At 36.5% G+C, this 14742-nt stretch overlaps 1 protein-coding gene across 1 annotated transcript in view; it reads left to right on the top strand.

Moving 5' to 3' along the window:
- LOC127880668 (uncharacterized) overlaps positions 1-14742 on the top strand; it is a 52151-nt gene that overhangs the window by 17563 nt on the left and 19846 nt on the right. The window contains exons 3-6 of the mRNA XM_052427999.1: positions 1324-2004; positions 6860-7006; positions 10561-11290; positions 12704-12840. Of these exons, the coding sequence (XP_052283959.1) occupies positions 1324-2004; positions 6860-7006; positions 10561-11290; positions 12704-12840 (1695 nt within the window). The remainder of the gene's footprint in view (positions 1-1323; positions 2005-6859; positions 7007-10560; positions 11291-12703; positions 12841-14742) is intronic.

Raw genomic sequence — 14742 nt, forward strand, 5'->3', positions numbered from 1 at the left:
TTTTCGGATGCGTTTTATGACCGGGTTTAAGTCATAAAACCTAGCAGGTCAATGTTTGAGGGCAATGGACCTTATCAATTGCGTAATTATGTAAATAACCATGTATATGGGTAAAAAACAATGGTTTAACCAGAGAGAGATAACTGTGACAAATTATAAACCCTCCAGAACATAATGCACCCCTTCACTATACAAAAAATTGAAGGTGTCAGATTACAACTGACAAACAAACAAAGAATTCACAGTACAAAACCTGCATTCAATCGTCAATGCAACCTCTAAATTTTGTCTCTAAATTTTCGGACACCATATTTTTATGTCCCCCACCACTATAGTGGGAGACATATTGTTTTTGCCCTGTCTGTTGGTTTGTTGCTTTGTTTGTTTGCGCCAACTTTAACATTTGCCAAAACTTTTGCAATATTGAATATAGCAACTTCATATTTGGAATGCATGTGTTTCTCATGGAGCTGCACATTGAGTGGTGAAAGGTCAAGATCATCCTTCATGGTCAAAGCTCGAATATATGGATCAAAATCGCTCATTTAATGTACACTTTTGCAATATTGAAGAAAGCAACTTGATATTTGGCATGCATGTCTATCTAAGGTCAAAGGTCAAATATTAGGGGAAAGTGTTTCACAAACACATCTTGCTTAAATATTATTTTAATCTAAATTTTTGCGGACATGATTAAAAAAATTAATTGAGTCCAAAAACTTACAGTAATAAGGGTATATATTTTTATGCCCCCGGTAGGGTGGCATATAGCAATTGAACTGTCCGTGAGTCAGTATGTCAGTATGTGTGTATGTCAGTCTGTCCGTGCGTCCGGAAAAAACACTTTAACATTGGCCATAACTTTTGCATTATTAAAGATAGAAACTTGATATTTGGCATGCATTTGTATCTCATGAAGCTGCACATTTCGAGTGGTGGAAGTTCAAGGTCAAGGTCATTCTTCAAGGTCAAAGGTAAAAAAAAAATATTTAAAAAAATAATTTCAAAGCGGCTTTCTCATGAAGCTGCACATTTTGAATGGTGGAAGTTTAAGGTCAAGGTCATCCTTCAAGGTGAAAGGTCAAAAAAAAAAATATTTCAAAGCGGCGCAATAGAGGGCATTGTGTTTCTGACGAACACATCTCTTGTTTATCTATGTTTTCCCAGTTGAAGTATAACTGAGAACATGCTCTGACTTATCTCAATGGAATGTAATGGTCCTAGGCAGATGAACATTCACTAGTTTTTATCCAGCTTCATTATTATGATTTATGTAAATAAAATCCCAATTACCGGTAATATAAATCTTTATATCCGTTGCAGCGGCTAAACTTGGTGTTAAGGCCGGCAGATGTCTTAAAATTTGGCGTACAGAGGTCAATGGCAACAGGTCCGTCGTCTCCAAAGATAGATATATCAGAGCTTTTTGTAGAGAACAAGGAAGAAAAACTGCATGTGAATGAATTGGTTGACATTGTGAAGCAAACAAAACTGCACATGAATGATAATGATGAACCTAATTCTAATAAGGTACTTGGCAAGAAGACTTCTAAGAAGACTGACAAATCTAATTCTTCTAAGATTACCGGCCGTAGTGCAGAACACGTTTCGGAAGATGGTGCAGAGTCATCGGATGATACCCAACTTGAGCCTGAACTCACAGAATCTGCTGAAAACAGCAAAAGCGAAGGCAGCAATAAAAATAAGTCAGTTGAACACACTGGAAGCGAATTGTACAAATTATGGTCTTTGAAGATTTCCAAATTAAACTCATCACAGCCCTTATTTTACCAGCTCACAAAATTGATGGAAAGCCAGCAGTTTGATTTGTACTCAACTCAAACGCTTATGATGTTGGTTTTAAGGAAATTGCTTGACCTGATACCTGCGTCTGAGATTGTATCAGACAGCTCCTTCGTGATGGTAGCTGACTATGTTGATGTCATCGAAACAAGCAAAGTGTTGGACCAGTTACTGTATGTTCTGTTACAGATTGTTGTTGAGGTAATTACTAACTATGATTTTTCTATTTGCTCACTTTAGCACAAGATGCTCCAGGGCTCGACATTAACTTTTGAAGCCACTTGTCCAGTCGGACAAGTAGAACATAATTTCACTTGTCCTGACCAAAAAGCAACTTGTCCTGACCATTATATCTTATTCTGCTCAGTACTTTGCAAAATAATAAAATAATACAAAATGCTCAAATCATAAAGACTTGAATCGTTCAAAATACATGTAAACATAATTGTAGGCAATTTCAATACAAAAAGAACTGACTAGAATAACAGGAAAACTCAAGATTATTGATTTTTAAACATTATTCAAAGCCATAATACCTGACAAAAACTTGTGTGTTGCCAACATCAAACAGAAAATGTTAAAAGTGATGAATATGTACAGTACTTAACTGATATTTAGAAAAAACTAAATACTTCTATACATAGAGAGGACGTCACGACGTTAATTGTCTGTAAGATTGGTGTGTAACGGTGTCGTAAAATGCATATTCTTTACAAGGGAGAATATGCTTGTTATCTTGGCAAAGAAAAAAATGTGTAGGGTTGCTTCCCTTGTGAACAGTACAGTGTAGTACATGTATCACATGGAACTATCGGAATATCTCGGGCTTCGACGATTAAACGTATACAAAATATACTCAGAAAAGTTGAGTGATATCTCCACAGAAATAATGGCTTTAAAGACATTGTTTCTAAGTTATACAATTATAATGACCACTTGTCCCGTCGGACTAGCAAATTCTTTATTTACTTGTCCGGACTCACAATTTGGTTGTCCCGGACAGTCGGACTACCTTTAATGTCGAGCCCTGTGCTCTTGGTGAGCCTGATTGATACTCTAGAAGCCACATTTATTTTCCACCCTTCATTAAACTTTGCCATAAGATTTGTCCCAATTATATCTTTGACAAGATCGAAAATGGTTACAGTCAGTTGAAAAACATTGCATCCAGGGTATGGTTATTTTTCCTTATATTTCTATTGTAAAACCTTGTTAACACTGTAGCAGTCACATTGATTTTCCAATCTTTATAAAACTTGATCAGAACAATAGTTGATAGATCAGCTTAGTTAAAAAAAATAGTTATGTTTCATCGAAAAATATGGCTGCCTGGGGGCTATAGTAAAACCTTGTTAGCACACTAGAAGTCACATCTTTAGTCAAATATTAATGAAACTTGGTCATAAAATTGATCTAATGATATCTGGGCTGAGTTAGAAAATGGTTCCTGTCCATTTAAAAGCATGTCGAAATGCAGCACAGGTAATCCTGCAACCAGCGATAATGAATTTGTTGACGTGTTTATGTTCAATAGTCTTTTATAAATTTACAATGGACGCGCTCAATATTTTACACTTTGATTAATTTCTAAACTTTGCAGTTATAGTTTTAAATGGATGATGCGTCAAATAAATTAAACATAATATTTTTAGGTAGAACATTCAGATCTTTTGTCAGGTTGAACAAAGAATGCATTGATTTCAATGCTTTGCCATATAGTGTTTTTGTTGCGGATGCAAACGGTCCACCACTTGACATAACAATTCCAAGGTAACTTAAATTGTTCACAAAGTCCATTTTACTGTTTTACTGATTACCTTTTAAGCCCCCGGTAAGGTGGCATATAGCAGTTGAACTGTCCGTCAGTCCCTCCTCCGTCCAGCAGTCCGTCTGTCAGAAACTTTAACATTGCCCATAACTATTGCAATATTTAAGATAGCAATTTGATATTTGGCATGCATGTGTATTCATGGAGCTGCACATTTTGAGTGGTGAAAGGTCAAGGTCATCCTTCAAGGTCAAAGGTAAAATATATGGCTTCAAAGTGGCGCAGTAGTAGGCCTTGTATTTCACTTACACAGCTCTTTTTCAGAATACCATGACCTTGTTTTTATGCTCCCCCACAAAATTTTTGGGGGAGCATATAGTCGCCGCTTCATCTGTCCGTGCGTGAATCTGTCTTTCCGTGCACAATTTTTGTCCGGGCTATTTCTCAGCAATGAATGACCGGAATTCAATGAAACTTTATGGGAAGCTTCACTACCAAGAGGAGATGTGCATATTATTAGCCGGTTCTGGTCAGATGATTTTTCACAGAATTATGGCACTTTGAAATTTTCCATTAACTGCACATATAGTGCAATTCTTGTCCGGGCTATTTCTCAGCAACTAATGACGGGAATTCCATGAAACTTTATGGGAAGCTTCACTACCAAGAGGTGATGTGCATATTATCAGCGGGTTCTGGTCGGATGATTTTTCACAGAGTTATGGCCCTTTGAAATTTTCTATAAACAATTATTGTCCCCCCAACTACTGTGACCTCAAGACGTTTCCTTTTATCTGAATATATAGTGCAAAATTGTGACCCAAAAAAACTTGGGGGAGCATCACCAATCTCCGACGGTTTCTTGTTTTTAATGTTTACTGTTAAATTCCACTTAATTCTGTAGGTTTCTAAATTGTAAGATGCTTCTTGAAGACCCTCAAGTGTTTCAGAAAATAAATACCTGTTGTCAGCAAATAAAATAAGATTTATTTATATTTGATCTAATGTCATGCCAGCGTTTATTCCATTCAGCAGACTGATTTGATGTCATTGATACAGAGTGAAAACAAATTTGGCAAGGTTATCTCACCCTGAAATATAATAATGTAGACCAACCTCACTGAATTTGTCTGTCTGATCGTTTACTCGTGTGTTTAACCTGTAAGTTTACTTCTTTGTACATGGATCGAATTAGTGTCAAGAGTTTTCTGTTGATGCCCATATTAATCAATTTACTCCATAATTGACAGCGATTGATTACCTCTTATGCTTTCAGATCAAAAGGCAATATAACAACAATATAGTTTTTCTTGAATCTGCAACTGCTTTTCTATGAATGCATTAAGAATAAATATTGCATCTACTGTGCTACTGTAAAGTTTCAAGCATTCGTTAAAATGTAATTTATTTCCGCCCATTATTTAAGGCGTTAATTAATTAATAGTATACCTGTAAATAGTTTGACAAAACAACTAGTTAACGTAATTGCTGCCAGGGAACGGGGCATTTTTCCATACATGACTGTAGTAAAACCTTGAAATTAACTCACTAATTGATGTTTTGGCCAAGAAAGAAAATAGTTTCAAAAACATCTTAAAAGTTGAATTTTGCAGGTTCTTGGCAAGCTGTGACAGATTGTGTTGTCCACACAATAAGTAGGAAACTGGTTGAGAAGTGCAGTTTCTGGAAAATATATGGGTTTTGCCTCCATATTCGCAAATGTTTAAAAACTAATGCCAATTTTAATAGCATGTTTCCATTTTGCAGCCTGTGAAATAGTTTACTATTTGAGTTTTTTGTCAAACCATGATAGATACAGACATATGAGTAAATGCCATACTTGCTGACTGCTTTTTTTCCCAAATATAAAGAGTTTCAGCTCAGATAGAGCAAAACTAGAAAACATTACTATAGCATGAAAATACAATAAAAAAAAATTCTGAAGAAATTTTTGTTAAAACAAATTCTTATGTTACTTGCTATTAAATTTCACTATAATTTTTATATTTTATCACCACTGTAAAAAAAAATCTTGTTTGGTGACAAATGCATTACTGTATAAGGCAAAGAGGGTCTTTTGATGTATTTTTGGTGAAAATTCATATACCGGTATAGATATTCAGTGAAGATTTTGTTCAATAAACTAAAGGCAAATTGAAAAGCACTCATTTTATTCAAATTGAGCTTATACTAATTATACCCCCATTACCATTGGTAATGGGGGCTATATAGGAGTCACTTTGTTGGTCGGTCGGTCTGTCCCGAAATCTTGTCAGGGCAATAACTATGTTGTTCATTTTGAGATTTTAAAATCATTTGGCTCATTTGTTCACCATAATTGGACGGTGTGTCGCGCGAAAGAATTACGTCGATATCTCAAAGGTCAAGGTCACACATACAGTTCAAAGGTCAAAAATGGCCATAAATGAGCTTGTGTGGGCCATAATTTGTCATTTATTGTGAGATTTTAAAATCATTTGGCTCATTTGTTCACCATTATTGGATGGTGTGTCGCGCAAAAGAATTACATTGATATCTCCAAGGTCACACTTTGAGTTCAAAGGTAAAAAAAGGCCATAAATGAATGTCCGGACCATAACTATGTCGTTCATTGTGATATTTTAAAATCATGGTGCACATTTGTTCACCATCACTGGACAGTGTGTTGCACCAAAGAATTACTTTGATATCAATAAGGTCAAGGTTACATTTTGAGTTCAAAGGTCAAAAATGGCCATAAATGAGCTTGTCCGGGTCATAACTATGTCGTTCATTGTGAGATTTTCAAATCATTTGGCACATTTGTTCATTATCTTTGGACGGTGTGTCTCGCGAAAGAATTAAGTTAATATCTCCAAGGTCAAGGTTACACTGAGTTTAAAGGTCAAAAATGGCCATAAATGAGCTTGTCCGGGCCATAACTACAAATGTATGTCGTTCATTGTGAGATTTTAAAATCATTTGTTCACCATAATTGGACGGTGTGTCGCACGAAAGAATTATGTCGATATCTCCAAGGTCAAGGTCACACTTTGAATCGGGGGTTAAAAATGGCCATAAATGATAATGGCATAATAATTCTTAAAAATAGCCATAAACTAGATTCTCTTGTTTTGTGAAGACAACATGCAAAATAGTCTGTGTCAATGCGGCACGTGGGGGTATACGTCACGTCTGTGACAAAGCTCTAGTTTCAAACGTAAAGGTCAACTTATATACCCACAATGTTGCGAATAGCACTGTTGCAACTGTATTTAATAATGCTGTTTTGTTTTCTTCCAATTGAAGTCTGATCTTGATGAGAGTCAGTTTGGTAGCCTGATTTTAAATGAGGTCATGTTCCGACTGCGTGCAGCGCCCGTGAGGTCCATGCTGTACATCATCCAGATTCTACAAGAGCGGCAGATTACCGACCTGCGCAGAAAGCTGTATTCGGTTAGTTAAGCTCGATTGGTAATTGTCGGTTCTGGTACTGCTTAAATGTACCTCGAGTACTCGTATACTTAAATGTGCCTCCGGGTACGCAAAATATACAAACACATACCCAAAGTTTATTCCTGCCGAAAATACGATGGCGTAAAACGGGCTACGGAATACAAACCAAAGTTCTCTTTGAATAAAACCTGCCTCAATATGCTTTTTGAAGAGGAGTTTTGATATTATAAAGTTCATATCACAAAATATTGACATAAATATGAACATAATTAATTCAAAAACATAGCCAACAACGACCAATTTATTGTTAGGATTCTCTGTTGCGTTTCAGTATTTTTTCCGCACCTGGGGTACATTTAAGTATACTTAAGAGTACCTGGGGTACATTTCAGTAGTACCCGAGCCGACAATGACCAATCAAGCATTAGTGAGTAACTTTCCTGCTCAGAATCAAAGTGACAACTGCAACCAGCATAAAACAAGAACAGCCCTCACAATCTGTTCAGGTTTTATGCTGTTTGCTGCTCATCATTACCTTATGGTTGGAAATGAAGTCTTAAGAACCTGAATATAGAAAACAATTCTTAAATTTAATTTTATTTTCTAAGAGATCCAACTACAAATGCATTCAATGGCACATCTTACTCATTCTTAGTGGTAACGCAGGGCTCGAATTAAAAAAAAAATTTCTACTAGCAAAACATTGCGGGCAGCTTTAATACCAACTCGCAAAATCAAAAACATTCTCGCAAATTTTACTGGAAACATAAAAAAAGCAAGTTTGGACATTAGTACTATTAAAACAAGATAAAAATTACTTAACACACACATTTTATTTCTGCAATCATACAAAGATATCAGTTCCTTGCACCATAAGGGTATTGTTTTCAAATGTAAGTGTGTCGTGTTCACTCAGAAAACAAAGTTAGAGTGTCAGTTTTGGATATTTTGTAATGGGTTTCAATTATTGAAAAAAAATCAGCTATGATATCGTGTGTTGAGTGCGATATCACCAAAATACATCTCAAAGGTTAACTTTGCTTTATCTTTCGTATTGTTATTTCCTTCTGTAGGCAAATAGAAACTAGTTATTTTTCGCTTCGACGCGTGTCAATTCAACAAATGTGAATAGTCGACTGTTTCACTTTCTTTGCGCGTTTCTGCATACAGGTATTCGGATGTTCTATAAATTGACCTACGTTTAAGCGTTCACAACGTCGAGCGCATTTAGCAATTTTGTTCTTAAGGTTTCAGGTTCAAATCTTTGTAGAGGCAAACTTTTTGGATTTACAAATTTTGGTTTTGAAAATATTTTGCATGGAATGCACAATTTCCACGAGCATTACACCTGGTTCCCATCATCAGTTTTCTAATGGCCATGATTTCATGATGGAAGGGTAAACCGTAGGCTCAGATTAGCGTGGTATGTATAACAAAGCCAGCAAACTGCAACAAAACCAAGAACTTATGGCAATAAACATCACACATCGTCTGCATGATTTCACTGCTGGTATTCACTGCCTACAAATGCTGAAGCTCATTCAAAGCGTGCGGTCTCATTGGACAATATTGACTTTCAAAGCGTGCGGTCTCATTGGACAATATTGACTTTCCAAAGCGTGCGGTCTCATTGGACAATATTGACTTTCCAAAGCGTGCGGTCTCATTGGACAATATTGACTTTCCAAAGCGTGCGGTCTCATTGGACAATATTGACTTTCCAAAGCGTGCGGTCTCATTGGACAATATTGACTTTCCAAAGCATGCGGTCTCATTGGACAATATTGACTTTCCAAAGCGTGCGGTCTCATTGGACAATATTGACGTTCCAAAGCGTGCAGTCTCATTGGACAATATTGACGTTCCAAAGTGTGCGGTCTCATTTGACAATATTGACTTTCCAACAGCGTGCGGTCTCATTGGACAATATTGACTTTCCAAAGCGTGCGGTCTCATTGGACAATATTGACGTTCCAAAGCGTGCGGTCTCATTGGACAATATTGACTTTCCAACAGCGTGCGGTCTCATTGGACAATATTGACTTTCCAAAGCGTGCGGTCTCATTTGACAATATTGACGTTCCAAAGCGTGCGGTCTCATTGGACAATATTGACTTTCCAAAGCGTGCGGTCTCATTGGACAATATTGACTGTCCAAAGCGTGCGGTCTCATTTGACAATATTGACTTTCCAAAGCGTGCGGTCTCATTGGACAATATTGACGTTCCAAAGCGTGCGGTCTTATTGGACAATATTGACTTTCCAAAGCGTGCGGTCTCATTGGACAATATTGACTTTCCAAAGCGTGCGGTCTCATTGGACAATATTGACTTTCCAAAGTGTGCGGTCTCATTGGACAATATTGACTTTCCAAAGCGTGCGGTCTCATTGGACAATATTGACTTTCCAAAGCGTGCGGTCTCATTGGACAATATTGACGTTCCAAAGTGTGCGGTCTCATTTGACAATATTGACTTTCCAACAGCGTGCGGTCTCATTGGACAATATTGACTTTCCAAAGCGTGCGGTCTCATTGGACAATATTGACTTTCCAACAGTGTGCGGTCTCATTGGACAATATTGACTTTCCAAAGCGTGCGGTCTCATTGGACAATATTGACTTTCCAACAGTGTGCGGTCTCATTGGACAATATTGACTTTCCAAAGCGTGCGGTCTCATTGGACAATATTGACGTTCCAAAGCGTGCGGTCTCATTGGACAATATTGACTTTCCAAAGCGTGCGGTCTCATTGGACAATATTGACTGTCCAAAGCGTGCGGTCTCATTGGACAATATTGACTTTCCAAAGCGTGCGGTCTCATTGGACAATATTGACGTTCCAAAGCGTGCGGTCTTATTGGACAATATTGACTTTCCAACAGCGTTCGGTCTCATTGGACAATATTGACTTTCCAACAGCGTGCGGTCTCATTGGACAATATTGACGTTCCAAAGCGTGCGGTCTCATTGGACAATATTGACGTTCCAAAGCGTGCGGTCTCATTGGACAATATTGACTTTCCAACACAACTTTAAGTTGAGTAATGAGATACATATAATTGACAAAAAAATCTTAAATTGGCTTTCAGAATTTTCTGGGAAGTCGATATCACTGAGCTCTTTAAAAAATACTCATTGATAAATAGCGTGCTGGAATATATGCTGGAAATGTGCGCGATCTTTGGGAATAAAAGCGCGAATCGCGCAATTGCGTGTTCTTAAATAGACATTATAGATAAGCTGAAGAAATTTATTCCAAAAGAGCACTGTTATTTTATTCTGAATCGTGTAGAACTTTCCTGCCATTGTTGAATTGTATGAATCTTAACTCTTTTAGTGCTGGAACCGAATTTTGAAGGCCTTTCCAAACAGTTTGGATCCAGATGAGATGCCACAGAACGTGGCGTCTCATCAGGACCCAAACTGTTTGCTATTCTAATAGTATTCTTTGAATTTTTTTTTTAAAGAAAATGCTAATTTTAGAAACTCAGCAGACAACATTTTAGCAGAGGACAAATTTCCCAGCATGCCAAGGATTTAATTCTTTTCCAGATAGCCCTGGATGGTTACACCACAAAGATTGAGCAACTGCTTACACCGAGCGAGCTCATTGAACATTTACAGATGGAGCACAGCAATCCATCCATCCATCAGAAACTAGAGGCGATGGCTTTGAAAATGGCCGACAAAATGTCGCCAGAAGAACTTTGCAAACTCTTACACTGGCACACAGTAAAGTCTCATAAGAAGAACAGTTTTCTGATTTCGAAATTAAAAGAGAACTTGGCCTCGAAACCATTCAAACTCAGTTTAGCTCAGCTGAAGAACTTATTTTATACCTGCGCTACTTTAAAAATTAACAACAAGGAACTGTTAACAAAAATGACGATAGCTTTTGAGAAACAGATAACAGAAGAAAGAACGTCTGGCGACATGTCTGGCATTATACTTCGCGTTCTAAAATCATGCTCTTTTCTTGGGTGGCGCCACGAGGCATTTTCACGTGTCGTAAGCTCAAACATTCAAGGGAACTTATTCAGTAAAGAGCTCGGTGTGTCCGATATGACGTCTTTAGTGCTGATGTTAGGTAACTTAAACATGACGGAATTCGGACCAATGGCTGCGGAGATGTTGGAGGATCTTGGCGCAGTGTGGGAACATAGCCCCAGCACATGGTTAGAGCTCGTGAGAGCCCTGGCCATGTTGAACCAGGCAACCCCGGAAATGTTGGCCAAAGTTCTGCAGCCCGTGTTTTATGAGAGACTTATGAAAAATCTGGCAGGTAGGCTATGACTATGTTTCTTATCTTTTTGAAGCAACCTTTGGTCTTTTATTTTGGGAGAAATGAGTTGCAAATTTTTCAAAATTGTGAAAAAATTACAAGGTAATCTTAAAGTTTTAAATTGTGATCAAATAAGTCACAAACTTTTTTTTTAATTGTGAAAATTAAACCTTTTCCTAGACTTTTCAAATTGTGGAAAATTGGGTTGTTAACTTCTTGAAATTGTTAACAAAAGATCTTTGCGATGAAGGATAAAAGTACTGTAGGCAGTTTAACAGAGAAATAATCTGGCCTGGAAAACAAGAGAGAAATCTTGAAAAAATATCTCCTGTTTTCTCTCAAACACAGAACTCTAGGGGAAAAGTGTTTTACCCCTGGACAAATCAGGGAATTTGAAAAGTTTGCAACAGTTTGGCTATATGTTTGTATCGGTTGTCATGAAGACTTATGAATTCTTGGCCAAATCTTCATTTGTAATAAACAAATAAGAATATTCTTATCTTAAACAAATTCCAAGATAAAAATGTTAGTGTTTTTTGGGGGGGCTGTTATTTCTCTCACTGACCCATGTTGGTATTTTTGTATTGCTGTGGCTGACATTGCAATACATAAAACATTGAATCAAAAAAGAACTTATTTTCATGTTTTGTTGTTGTTTTTTTATGATTTTCTAGTGGTATGGAACCTTTACAAACGACTGGTTATTAAGTTTATCCATGTTTTTTTTTTTTGTAAATTCACCAAATGCTCTCTTACATACAAAATTCCCAAATTTGTTAATTAAAATACATTTTACAATTTTGCACGTGTTCAAACTGTTGAGTGATTTTTTGTTCACGACTAGCTGATTATTAAGTCTGGTAAGCCAGAACAGTTTTGTTTTTCTATAACATATTAAACTGTTAATGAGAAAATTTAAAAAACGTAATAAGTGTTAAATCTTATTATTTTAATAATAAAAGCAAAAAGATACTGTCATATTAAATCAATGAAAACAGGGTCAAGGCAATTTCTTTATTAACCATTTCCCACTTGCAAAGTGAAAATGGCCATGTGCAACCAGCATAAAACCAGCACAGTCTGCGAGTAACTCACAGTCTGTTCAGGTTTTATGCTGTTTGCTGCTCATCAGTATCTAAGGGTTGGATGTAAAGCATTTAAAACTTGAATCTAGTAAGAAAGGTCTTACATTACATAATTACTCTTCAAGGGACTACAAATGCGTAAAAAACGTATTTAAGTCGAAAAGGGTTTAACAAACCCTTTTTTACATAGGGCAAAAATATCATACAAAGACGAATGAAAAACCATTGGAACTTTCCCCAGAGGAAGAGTTTGTTAGCATATTAATTGTGTTGCTCTGAAATATGGTGTGGCATGAGAATTCATGTACATGTATGTTTGCTTCCTTAGAGGCCCCAGACCACAAAAAAGACAGTGTGCGGTTTAACCTTCTCGAGATGCTGGGCTACCTTCACTTACAGCTTGGGGAAACGGACATTGATGGGCCAGTTGAGCTTATGCAGTGGCATGCGGAACTGCAAGACAGGGTTTGTTGCAATTTACAAATTAATTTAGGTTTTAAATCCATCATTGGGGAATGGATCTGTAGCCTTGGGAAAAAGGTTATTTTCCAGTCGATTTTTGTTTTAAAGTAGGGGTTATTTTTGGTCGCTGAGAAGAGGGCAGGTAATTTTTGATGGACTGGAGAATTATGTCAAAGGTTGGTTTGTCTCTATTTAATTTCTGCACTGTAGTTTTAATGCCATTAAATTGAATTTGGTGAATTAATCAATATATAATGTTAAAGATATTGATACAAAGAGTTATGGTTTGTTCTTTTTTAACCCCGCATCACCCTTCTCAAAAAAGTGTGTGAAATGTACGTTTTAAGTACATTTTGCGTGTGTTAAACGTGGCGGTATTGGCACTGCGTTTTTTGTGCGCTTTTTCTTACCAAGTGAGTTTTTAACAAAAACAAACAAACAAGAAAATGTGCGCTTTTTGTGGATAAATGTGCGCTTTATGTGCGTTAAACGTGCGCTTTTTATAAGTGTGTTCAATGTGAGCTTTTATGTGTGTTAAATGTGCGTTAAACGTGCGCTTTTTATGTAAGTGCGTTTTTGACTACCATTTATGTGTGTAAAATGTGCGCTTTTAAGTGCGTTAAATGTGCGCTTTTTGTGAGTTAAATGTGCGCTTTTTAAATTTAAAAAGCGCACATTTAACTCACAAAAAGCACAGTTATAACCCACATACAAGCGCACATGTGTGTTAAATGTTCGCTTTTATGTGCGTTAAATGTGCGTTAAAAGTAAGCTTTTTATAAGTGCGTTTTTGACTGCCATTTATGTGTGTAAAATGTGCGCTTTTAAGTGCGTTAAATGTGCGCTTTTTGTGAGTTAAATGTGCGCTTTTTTATTTAAAAAGCGCACATTTAACTCACAAAAAGCGCAGTTATAACCCACATAAAAGCGCACATGTGTGTTAAATGTGCGCTTTTATGTGCGTTAAATGTGCGTTAAACGTGCGCTTTTTATAAGTGCGTTTTTGACTGCCATTTATGTGTGTAAAATGTGCGCTTTTAAGTGCGTTAAATGTGCGCTTTTTGTGAGCTAAATGTGCGCTTTTTTATTTAAAAAGCGCACATTTAACTCACGAAAAGCGCAGTTATAACCCACATAAAAGCGCACATGTGTGTTAAATGTGCGCTTTTATGTGTGTTAAATGTGCGCTTTTTAAATAAAAAAGCGCACATTTAACACACAAAAAGCGCACATTTAACGCACGTTAAGCGCAGTTATAACCCACACAAAACGCACAATTTACTTACTTTACTTACATGGATGACAGTAAAAAACGCACTCACAAAAAGCACACATGTGCGTTAAAGGTGCATCTTTTGCCTTAACAGTTGATTCAATTATATGCTGTTAAAAGTTTTTTTTAATTCTGATATGCAATAAAAACCAATAATTATATAAACATATATATTTGTGTATTTTAATAATTACTAGATAATTCAATTTTATACTTTAATGTACACCAACATTTTTTATCATACATGAGTAATTAAATATCAATGGCAATTTGATGAAATAAATATAAACATAATTTGATTATAAATAAACAAAAAATAATAGCATACTATAATAACATGTACAGTATATACAGTAATACACACGAACAGCTATATACATAAGAAAGATGCATATCAATCAAGGCCTGTCAGCATTTCTTTGAGGCGGCAGAGTGCAGCTCTCATCTTTCTCTCCAAGTCTGCCACTAGCCGGTCAAACTTCTTTGCAACTTTTATACTGTCATGGCCTTTGAGCGATGCGTCTCGTGCATGATCTCATTTGATCAGGTCCTGAAAGATATTTTATAATGTAAGTGTTGAATATTGCTGTTATGGTAATCTTGTTTCTATAAAAATTATAAATTTAAATCAA

The sequence above is a fragment of the Dreissena polymorpha genome, chromosome 5, assembly GCF_020536995.1.
Source record: "Dreissena polymorpha isolate Duluth1 chromosome 5, UMN_Dpol_1.0, whole genome shotgun sequence".
Taxonomy (NCBI): domain Eukaryota; kingdom Metazoa; phylum Mollusca; class Bivalvia; order Myida; family Dreissenidae; genus Dreissena; species Dreissena polymorpha.